The 11,829-nt window shown below is 33.1% G+C and overlaps 1 protein-coding gene and 1 pseudogene across 1 annotated transcript; one reads left to right on the forward strand and one right to left on the reverse strand.

Moving 5' to 3' along the window:
- Positions 1-2,669: 2,669 nt before the first annotated feature.
- On the forward strand, positions 2,670-5,418 carry LOC108808426 (probable WRKY transcription factor 61). Its single transcript, XM_018580577.2, has 4 exons — positions 2,670-2,845; positions 3,335-3,901; positions 4,208-4,321; positions 4,422-5,418. The coding sequence occupies exons 1-4, from the start codon at positions 2,720-2,722 to the stop codon at positions 5,178-5,180; spliced, it is 1,566 nt and encodes a 521-aa protein (XP_018436079.1). The 5' UTR covers positions 2,670-2,719; the 3' UTR covers positions 5,181-5,418.
- A 2,115-nt stretch (positions 5,419-7,533) lies between these two features.
- Positions 7,534-8,784, reverse strand: LOC108810171 (probable carboxylesterase 1; annotated as a pseudogene).
- Between the last annotated feature and the right edge of the window lie 3,045 nt (positions 8,785-11,829).

Here is an 11,829-nt window from a genome sequence, read left to right on the forward strand (position 1 = left end):
CAGTTTATTCTGAACTTTCCTATGTTTCCAAATATATGTTTGTATTCACATACTTATTACGGAATTAAGCTGATGTCCATGAAGTCCTGGTAACTAATGTTTGTTTAAAAAAAGAATTTTTTTTTGGGTTCACCCCCTAGGGTGAACCTTTAGGTTCACCAACCAATAGGAATTAGTTATTTTAGATTGAGTATCTTTTGAAAAAGGAAACAAAATAATTGTCAAGTTATATTATGTTTTAAAATAAAAAAAAAAGTAAAAATAAATAAAAGTAATAGTAATTGTATAAATGTATTTAAAAAAAACTATATATAAATCTTAAGGTTTAGAATTTATCTAAAGGTTTAAGATTTAGAATTAAAAAATTCAGTGTTTTTATGATTTAGAGTTTGTTATTTATGAATTAGAATTTATGATTTACCCAAGGGTTTAGGGGTTATCCAAAGGTTTAGGGGTTAGGATTAGGGTTTAGGGTATAGTTTTTTGCTGGCGGATTTAAAATTATTTTTCAAAAATTCGTTTTTTGTTAATTAATATTTTTATTTATTTTACATTTATTTTAAAAACGTAATGCAATTTGATAATTATTTTGTTTACTTTTTTTAAAAGATACTCAATCTAAAATAACAAGTTTATATTGGTTGTTGAACCTAAAGGTTCACCCTAGGGGGTGAACCCAAGAATAACTCTTAAGAAAAAAGATAATTAGGATAAGGAAATGAGTTCAAAGCTTGGTCAATAGGTTGACTAATCATTGTAAAATGTCAACGGCATGTACATAACTCTACGCAACCAGCAAAAGTTCTTAGATCGTGGTCCACTAAATACTGTGAAGTTGTTAATATCAATCACATGTATCTCTAATCATTATGTTGCTGAAGCTGTTAATTACACCTCTCAAATTATATTTATGTATAAGTTCAAAATGTGTATATATATGACTATCACACTAAGTGAATGCCAAATCTACCAACCATTTGGGGAAATGATATAAGACTTCGTTAAAAAAAGAGACAAACAGCTAAACTTAAATTAGTGACGATTTGAAATTGATCAAGGTTGGAGTTTTGTTTGTAACAAAGTCATGTATATGATTTTAAAATTGCAAACTGATTAATTATATAGATAGTCATTTAGTTATTTCTCTAGATTTACGTACGGCGCTTTGTAAGCTCATTTCTTAATTGATCTTACCTTTCGAATCTGTTTAATAGTGTAGTGTCATATTCCAGAGTGTTGAAGGTCATTTTTGAAAAATTTATTTTTCAATTCATGTACATATAATCAATGAGTAACCCAATTATCCAAGCCTAGTTTTGTTTATGTACTTCACTGCTTAAAGTATAAAAATTGTATGCACATAAACCTATTATACTGATTTTGGAACTCTTGTATATATATTTATTTATTTTTAATGCCTATGACTAGCCCTGAGTAATCCACTCAAGAAATTTATGTAGATTACTTTAAGTTATGTAATATTTTTTTGTTGTATCATAGTTCCAAACTTGCACACAGTGGCACTAGAAAAAACTTTTAAATGAGTCAATTTCGAAATTAGCATATATCATAGGGGTGATTTAGCTGAAATTTATAAAATTTATCTATGTTTTAAAGAATCACACAAGTAAAAATTTATTTTTATAAAGATCCACTTGGATCATTTGATCCATCTGCCAACACCCTATCTCCGCCACTGCTTGCACACCACATGCATGAAGTTTTTTTTCTGCAGTATACACGAAGTATATATATATATTACCAAACGTTATGTTTTTTTTGGGTAAAAATGTTGAAGATACGACACTTATGTTGCATTCGAATTCATGTCCAAGTCCAATAAAACTAATGTGGTATTAACTGAAACATATTATCTGATAAAGTAAGTTGCGTATAAATATAGATCAAATAAACTAACCCGTTTGCGATAAACTTGTAACATGTAATCAAGAAATTTCAACGTCGTTCTTTAACGTGTTCTTTAGCAGCACGTCGGCCGGTGGGTCCACGATTTCAGCTCCAAACCTTAATAGTGTTTATTTGTTAGACATAGTTGTGTATGACAATATAAGCGTTGAAATTGAATATTTCTCTTCCAATTAGTTGACACTATCGATCCACGAACAATATTATTCTTTTCTTTTTCCTTATAAATCGGATGCACAATTTATTATTATTTTAAAAGTACGTGTGTTGTTGGTACTTGTTTAATAGAAAATTTAAGAACTAGTTAATTTTTAATATCCTATTTCAATTAGCTATTCTTTAATTTGATTTTTTAGTTCAATTGGATTGGCTGTTGACCTTTCAAGATTTCAGAGTTGCGTGCTTGTTTTTTCTGATGGTCTGAAACGTTGCAGCAAAATATGTGTACATAGAATTTTTGTAAAAATATATATAGTCAATTTATGTACAATGCTTTTACTTTTGTCTACAAAACTCTTTTAAACTGATACTACTAATTGTTGACCAGAAACAAACTGATTATTTCTTATTGAATTTAAAATTTTGGAATAGATCGTTAAACCCAAACAGGAGACGGTAAGTTTATTATAATATACAGAAATGATATCCTCTGAATATTAATTTAAGAAACTTGCATATATTTGTGAAATTGTTTAATTGGTATAGTCAAAGGATGTATAGGTTGCATATATAGAAACCAAAAGTTCCGTGAACAAATTGTGAGAGCTTACAAAAAAGAATATCAAGGAGAATAATGGAAAATGAAGATTTCTTGAGAAGTACTGGTCATGGAAGAGAAGAAAGACATGAGGATACGAGAAAACTTGTTTCATCCCGCGATGATTCTCATCAGGAACACAACCTTATAATAAGATCCAAGGTATCACAATTGAGCTTTTTTTTTTTACAATTTAAAACTAATTATATGCCATATATGCATATGCATAAATCAATCCTGTATTCACTTACATAATATTTATATTTCTCATATGAATTGTCTTTGGTTAGTGGTTTGTTCCTTATCCAAAACCATTTAATCAATGAGTTCTCTTGATCAGCGAGGCTTATTTTGAATTCTTTAACCTTTTAGTTAGCTAGATCTTCGAATCTCTTAACTGTTAATTTTGTCTTTTTCTGTTTTGATACAAGTTTGAACATAATATATTTTCCAAATTAATTGGATCATGTCTATTATACAAGAGAAGAATTTGCTCATTTTTGTCAACAACAATAATAATTATGAGTAAACACTATGTATGCGATTCTTAAGGCATGCATATCAAATCAAGGAGAAAATAACCATCCAATAGATGTTTGTATATGTTATATCATTTGGTTGGTCATATATTGAAATGTAATATGAAATCAGTTGGAGTCTATTAGAGTCGAGATGGAGGAGGCTAAAGAGGAAAATCGAAGGCTAAAGTCATCATTGAATAGGACGAAAAAGGATTTTGAGATCCTGCAAACACAATACAACCAATTAATGGTCCAACATGAAGACCCGAATAAGTTCTCACCTAAAAGCCATCATCAAGACAAAGACGAAGATGAAGACAAAGGAAACATTAGCAAGGGCGAGGAACTTGTTTTGTTGAGCCTTGGCTCAATGACGAATAAAGAAGAAAAAGGGAAAGGATTAATGGATGAAACTGGTGATAGAAAAAAAATTGATGAACATGACAAACGTAATGATCAACGGTTAAGCATGGGATTGGAATACAAGGATTTGAGTAATCCTGGTGAGAAGTTAGAGATTGATCATAGTCAAGAAAAGACAACCTTGGAGGTTAGTAACAGTAATAAGATACCATCAGAGAATAGTTTCGGGTTGAAGAACGATGGAGATGATCATGAAGATGAAGAAGAGCTTTTACCACAGAACCTTGTTAAGAAAACTAGGGTTTCTGTGAGATCAAGATGTGAGACACCGACGGTTAGTACATTTCTTCACATCTTTAATTTAGTTTAGTATACACACACACACACACACATATATATATATATATATATGAATACTAACCTATATAGTATAATCTATCAACTAAATGTAAGCTTCATTTTAATTAATAAATAGCAAATTAAAATTATAGTTTGTTTTCTTTACGCTTTAAGCTATTATAAAAGTTTTTGGGTTAACAAATATAATTTTATTATTTCTTAAGAAAAAAAAGCTTATGCAAAAAATGTATTTAACGTTGACTTTTTTTTTAAATTATTTTTATTTCTTGGGTTTGTGTAGATGAACGATGGATGTCAATGGAGGAAATATGGTCAGAAAATAGCTAAAGGGAATCCATGTCCTCGAGCCTACTATCGTTGTACCATTGCACCTTCTTGTCCCGTAAGAAAACAGGTAACTAAAACTAAACTAATATTTGACCCAAAAAAAACCTAAACTAATATTTCTAAATAATATAATATATATATTAATACAAATGTGTGTTGTTATATAGGTACAAAGGTGTTCAGAAGATATGTCTATTCTTATCTCAACTTACGAAGGAACACACAACCATCCACTTCCCGCATCAGCAACGGCCATGGCAGCCGCCACTTCCGCCGCAGCCTCCATGCTCCTCTCCGGAGCCTCCTCCTCCGGCGCAGCCGATCTTCATGGCCTTAACTTTTCTCTGTCGGGCAATCCAAAAACCAAATCACCTTCCCTCCAAACCTCTTTTTCTCCTTGTTCTTCAGGCCATCCCACCGTCACTTTAGACCTCACTGCCTCCTCTTCGTCTCAACAAACGTTCTTATCAATGCTCAATAGATTCAGTGCTCCTCCTAGTAATGTCTCAAGATCTAATAGTTATCCTTCGACCAATCTCAACTTTTCAAACAACACGAACACATTGATGAACTGGGGTGGTAGTAGTGGTCATCTCAATGAGAAATACCGTGCAGCTTACGGCAACATTGGCACCCATCAGCAATCGCCTTACCATCATATGGTTCAAACCCAACCCGCGGGATCATCTTTTGACACATTTGGAAGATCGTCTTCATCTTCTCTGCATCCTACGAAAACTAATCTTGATCACGTTGGAATCAAGAATATTACTCATCAAGTGCAATCTTTACCGGCGGAAACAATAAAGGCGATCACGACTGATCCAAGTTTTCAATCAGCTCTTGCGACTGCTCTATCTTCTATCATGGGTGGCGATTTAAAGATGGACAATGTAACTAAAGATGAAGCAAAGGAGAGCTCTTAAAAGAAGTGCTCTATATATATATATTATATTATATATTATACCCAATAACTTCATATATGGATCTAGTTTTACTAGTTTCCTAGGTCATCTATACTTCGGTTGTTTAATCATAATTTAAATTTGTTCTTGGATTTTATGGGAGTAATGTGTACATATGAAACTTTTATTTTTGCTAAAGGAGTACGCATATGAAACTCAAAAAAAACGAATATATGAGACTTGGAAAACCTTTTATATTTAGCTGGAGGAATCTATGGCTGCAAGGGTTGTTTTAAAAAGAAAAATGCAGCTGGAGGCATCTAAATCCCTTAATTTGTTGCGCAGATTATTTGAAATAGTTTCATTAGTTTCTCTGAAGTCTGAACTCAAATATGTTATTATATTCTCTAACAGTCATCTTGTATCAAGTCAACAAAGCTCCAATTTTTCTCTAACACAAAAAAATATGTTTCGTTTATTTTCAGTTTGACATGTTAACTGCTTTGCATCCATGATCCAACGCCAGCTGTTTGCGGTGTTCAGTAGATGAAAGCAAGCCTTTTGATTAGCGAATTGGTATATATATTAGGGAAAATTGTCAAATATAACTCACAACTTGATTTCAAATGCAAAAGTATACTCAAACTTGAATCAAATGCAGAAGTAATTTAAAAGACTATTGAAATTACAACCAACCACTTATGACCAAACAAAAAAAACAGTTTTTTTTTTACGTTTTTAACCCCAATAAGTCTTCTGGCCAGACGACTTTCAAGTAAGTCGTCTGGTATAGTTAATCTTAAAAATAATTTATAAATTTTTTTTAAAAAATATTTTGATAAATAAAAAATTAAAATCATGTAATTAAAATATGTTAAAAATGTTATAAATTAAAATATAACAAAAGTGAATTGTTTTCAACATAGATGAGTGAAAGTAGTGAGTCATGATATTCTTTGGTTTAGGTTTTGCCAACATATGTTGTAGTATGGCTGCAACTTCTGGTTTCGTTGTTGTAGACCAATTCTACCGCGGTTGCGTCTGATTTTTTACCAATTGTATTAGGTGGGGGCGGACGCAGTGTATACCGTACGGGGGCACGTGCCCCCAACTAATTTTTAAATTTTCTCTAACAAATGTTATAAATATATATAAGTGCCCCCAACTCAAGTAAAAAATACAACGGACTTTTTTGTGTGCCCCCTATTAATTCTACTTCTGCATCCGCCAGGTCGGGATGGTGATTTCATTAGTCGTGAGCGCCATCAGTTTTGTCGTCTCAAGCAAGACGTTGGCACCATCGTTCTGAAGTGAGATGTCGGTTTCGTTGGTTTTCGAATGTGACTTTGGGTTCATTGTTCTCAAATGAGATGTCGTTTATAGACAATAATAACAAGTCGGTAGAACTCTAGTTGGCTAAAGACGATCCCGTAAACTGTCGTGATTAAAAAGTTTTTTTTATGATCTTCTAAAAGATCGTGCTCTTCTTCTTGAACTCATGACGAGTTCGTCTTTCTTTGCAATTATTCTTAAAGTATGATCTCTTCTCTCGTTTTATGTCATCAGAAAGCCGTTAAGGATTCGTAGCAGCTGAACCCTCATCAAAATATTTGTTGACATATTTTATATTGTGAGAATACTTGCAGTCTCGACCTCGTGAGTGTGCGAGCTCTTTCTTGATGTATGTAAGCCTCCCTAATTAATATTGTTATGATGAAGTGTCTATGTCGGTGATCGTGAGCCCTCATAGCTCCAAAAGGAGTACCTTTCTCAGGTAACTCACTTGTCTTTTTTATATAAGATACTCGTCACTGCCAAGTCATCACATAGTTGCACGTGCTCCTCATCTCTCATTTTGATTTTCTTATCTTTAGGGATGTTAAGTTGTTAGTGATTCTTTCACATACACTACTTATGGAGGATGATCTTTCACTTAGTAATATCCTCCTAGACATTTGGTCTACATGCGCTTTAAGTGATTATACATATTGAACCTCAAGAATAAATGGGCCGGTTTGGACCACAATCAATAGTCATTACTTACTATTGGCGGGAGCTAAATCCAGTACCAACATATACCACTTAAGCATTCCTCAAAAAAAACAAAAGATAAGCCAAAAAATATTTCAGGCCCATCCCAACCAGCAAGGCATATTACACTTGTGTTGATATTCTTTGTTCTCACTTTTTATCAGCATCTTATCAGAGTTCCAATATCACCAACTCACAAAAAGGAAAAGAGATGGTATGGATGAATCCACAGGTCTTTGTCTTCGAACTGTTGTTTATGTAGTTAATTCTCAAGATATATATGTCTACAAATATTCGTTTTCGAACTATATTAATTAGTTATCTTGAATTTCTTCTTTGCTGCTACGTTTTTCACATCTCATACAGGATTTTAGTGCGCAAATAACCAATCTTATTTGCAAAACTGAATGTTCTATTTCTTATTGGTTGACGTTTACTACACACTAACAAATAGGACTTTAAATAGACTGAAGTTTTACAAACATAAAAACTTCCCGACAAAACTGAACGAAATGCTTAAGACTTCCTCGAGACATCTTTATTCTTCAGTCTGGTCTTTAAGAAACTCTGTAAACCTCTGTACAACTACACGACCCCTACCAGAATCAGGATTCCTTAAATGAAAGACGTGACCTTCACCTTTAGTCTCCTGTACTTCAACCTTCCCTCCCCATCCACTCTTCTCCAGCTCAGCGGCGTAAACCCAACCTTCCCTCGCCAACATCTTTCCCTGCCACCATCACCAAAACCCCCCGGCAACCCAATCCAGATAGATCCGACCCGACAACATTGATCCATGGATCCACCACTCCCTTGTCGCTGTTCGGGTTCGCAATATCCAAAATCCCTTCAAAATATCCAACCGCTCCAACTTTTGACAGGAAAAACGGATGAAACAGAGTCATCCCCGAGATGTTGACATTTCCTCTCTCTTTTCCAGCTCTGATCCCCATATGATGCACGATGTTTGCCCCGGCACTGTCTCCGGAGATGAATACTCTACCGAAGTCTGCGTTTTCGTTGAGCCAATCTTCCGGACCAGACCCGGAGATGTGTCTGAATATCCATTCCATCGGGTCCCAAGAATCTTCATACGCGATGGGAATAGGGTGCTCAGGCGCACGCCGGTAATCCAAAGAGACGGCTATCCAGTCGGCGGATGAGACCATAGATGTGAGAAAAGTATGGTAAATCAGAGAGAGAGCTGTGCCCACGATGAACCCCCCCCCCATGGAAGTAGACGAGGAGTGGGAGCTTCTTCTTCTGGTCGTCACCGGCTATGTGTTTATAAGAGAGGTAAATCCGGAGAGAGGGGTCTTTCTCCGGTGAATAAACGACATCTTTGGAAACGATACCGTTTTGAGGGTTTAGTGAAAGTGTGACGAAAGTTTCGGTCACGAGGCATTCTATTTAACCGTTCTTGTAGAGTTGAAACCTTGGATAATAGTCGTATTCAATCTCGGAGTCCGAATCCATTGTACAGAGCCGGATGAAAAGTTGATTTGGTGTTTACAAATTATATGAATGATCTACTTTGAAGAGGTTTGATTGAGCCATATTATCAGGAAATTAAACAGATAAGAACGAATCAAAAAGTATGTTTTCCGGCAGTCAAGACAACATGATTGTAATAAAAAGACAAGAAATCAAAGAAACATGCACATGTCAAAGTAGAACCAGCTTTTTTTTCTTAGGAAGATTTGCCAAATATGACTCACAACTTGATTTCAAATACAAAAGTATACCCAAATTTGAATCAAATGCAAAAGTAACTCAAAAGGCTATTGAAATTACAACCAATACCTTGGGACCAAAACAAAACAAAAACGATTTTTTATGTTTTTTACCCCAGTAAGTCTTCTGGCCAGTCATCTGACCTAGACGACTTACTTGAAAGCCTTCTGGTACAGTTGATCTTAAAAATAATTTATAAATTTTATAAAAAAATATTTTGATAAATGAAAATTTGAAATTATGTAATTAACATATGTTATAAGTGATATAAATTAAGATAAAATAAAAGTGAATTGTTTTCAACGTAGATGAGTGAAAGTAGTTAATCATGATATTCTTGGTTTTAGAGTTTGACAACATATGTTGTAGTATTGTACGTATTCTTAGGGTTAGATTTTGGAAAGCTTGAATGCTTTTTTGAAAAATTAAATTTTTACCTATATGAGTCTCTTGTTCTTTTATTGCTCACAAAAAAAGTAAACATTTTTTTAAATTTAATTTGATTTTATGAAGTGTTTAGTTAGTTAATTAAGTTTAGGGGTTATGTTTAGGGTCTAGACGACTAACTTGTAAGTCGGACGGTGAATAATTTAAACCAGACGACTTACATGTAAGTCATCCAAATATTACCGCCTAAAAATATTTTAGTTTTCCGCTAAAAATATTGAAATTTTCTGGACGACTTACAAGTAAGTCGTCTAAGAAGTATAATATTCAGAAGACTTACTTGAAAATTTTCTGAATCGAAAATATTTAATCTAATTGGATTTTTTTGTCTCCTTATATAAAGAAAAATTTACACATTCTCTTTCCTCCTCTCAAATGGCTGCAACAAGAATGTAATGTTCATCATTCTAAAACTCTCCAACATCTATGTAATCTCTTTGAACTTATAATTAAACACCAAGCTTTTTATCAATTTATTGTTTTTGTCTCATGTCTTTCTCACTAATTTCTCTTGTTTTTGCAGATTTTTCATCACATGGTTCTCATTTTCTACTCATTTAAAGGTAGATCTATTAATTTTAGATATGTGTTTTTGTAGATCTATTACCTTTTTTCCAAACTAAAAATCTCCAAACCCACTCTAATCTTTTAGACTTGAAAACATCAAATTTTATATGATTTTTTCAGTTTTGTCTCATGTTTTTCTCACTAATCTATCTTTTTGCAGGTTTTTAATCAGATGGTTCTCATCTTCCACTTGGATATGTACGTTGTGTGTTCTATAAAAGTATATCTATCTAATCTTCCACTCATTTTCTCTGTTTTAAGCCATTTGAACATTTTTGGATGTGCAGGTTTTTCAGATCTGGATATGAAGGTTTTTCAGATCTGGAAGACTTCTGGGACGACTTACTTGTTAGTCGTCTAAAATATAATATGTCAAACGGCTTCTAGGAAGTCTTCCAAACAACTTCCAGGAAGTCTTCCTGACGAATTCCAGGAAGTCCAGACGACTTCCTAGAAGTCGTCTGGACTTCCTCGAAGTCGTCTGACAAAGTTTTTTTTCCATATTAAGCGGAGTTCAAGCTTGTTTTTGTAGAGGAACGATCTATAATAGTTTTGTTTGTGGTCTGTTTTGTGATTTGCATGTGTACTCCATTAGTTGTGATTTTTTTTGTAAAATCAGTAATAATGTTTCCCAAAATGTAATATATATGCTAACAATGTGTTTACACATTTACAAATGGATGATGTAATATATGTACTCCTTCAATAGCTTTTGTCTTATCCTTGGATCTTCCATATGCAATAATAAACTCCAATGGCCTTCTTCTCATCTTAATAAACAAGAATGGTGGTAGTCTCATATTGATACAATATTTTAAGAAGCATTTTAATCATTCTTCCAACTCATAACAATAATCATCATTGGTGTCTATAACAATAGTACTTAAGAGATGGAAACAAATAATAGTAACTAGTCAAAGTATATCACATTTTTTACAAGTTTGTGTTGAAAGACTTAGTCAAATTTAGTAAAACTAAGGGAGAAAACATATTTTGAAATTTAAGTTTTACATATCTTGAAGTTACTTAACACTCTTAAAAATATAAGTAATTCAAAATTAGCGTAGCAGACTTAAAACTTAGTGTAAAAGACTTAAAAATACAAGTTAGTCAAATTTACTAAGTGAAAGTCTTCTCCTATGTTTTCTGTAGAAGACTTATCAGACGATTTACTGGTAAGTTTTCTGTAATTGTTAAATCTTCTGACTTGTATTGTTTTATAAGCATGTGGATGCTTTTATTCTTCATACACTACATGTAACTGACGCATCATCTGCAAAAATTCAAAATAAAACACATTAGTAAACATAGAACATGTATAAGTTAAAAACACATTAGCTAGAAATTTTGATTAACATGAATGTTGGTAACCTCATAAATATCACCAATTATGTTATAAATTTCATTCAGTAGTCCCAATATTGATTAATATACATGAATTAATAAGAAAATGTTAAAAAGACTTTATAGTTTTAGAGAAAATGAAAATTTACTAAACATTGACGCAGACGATATTCAATTTTGTTTATTAAAAAAAAGCTCGAGACGACTTACTTGTAATTAGTCTAGGATAAACATGTTAGTTTTGTATTCGACCGAATTGTGTCAGAAATTTGATTTTTCCTGGATGACTTACTGGTAAGTCGTCTCTGGGAAAACAAAAAACTCAATATTTTATTAAAGGTAGACGACTTCCATATATATCGTCTCAGCTTAGTTTTGCAATTCGAAAATAAAACTTAAATACTTAATTTTTCTTAGACGACTTACACGGAAGTCGTCCGATATAAGCAAGGTTTGACCAGAATCTTGGAAAAAAATCTGGACGACTTTGCTTATCCTGGACGACTTACCAGTAAGTCTTCCAGATCGTCCATACGGAAGACTTCTG

This window comes from Raphanus sativus, chromosome 6 (genome assembly GCF_000801105.2).
Source record: "Raphanus sativus cultivar WK10039 chromosome 6, ASM80110v3, whole genome shotgun sequence".
Classification (NCBI taxonomy): Eukaryota; Viridiplantae; Streptophyta; class Magnoliopsida; order Brassicales; family Brassicaceae; genus Raphanus; species Raphanus sativus.

Coding starts and splice junctions, on each gene's coding strand:
- LOC108808426 (XM_018580577.2), top strand. CDS start 2,720: ATGGAAAATGAAGATTTCTTGAGAAGTACTGGTCATGGAAGAGAAGAA. Junction 2,846..3,334: donor ACCTTATAATAAGATCCAAG/GTATCACAATTG, acceptor ATATGAAATCAG/TTGGAGTCTATTAGAGTCGA. Junction 3,902..4,207: donor CAAGATGTGAGACACCGACG/GTTAGTACATTT, acceptor GGGTTTGTGTAG/ATGAACGATGGATGTCAATG.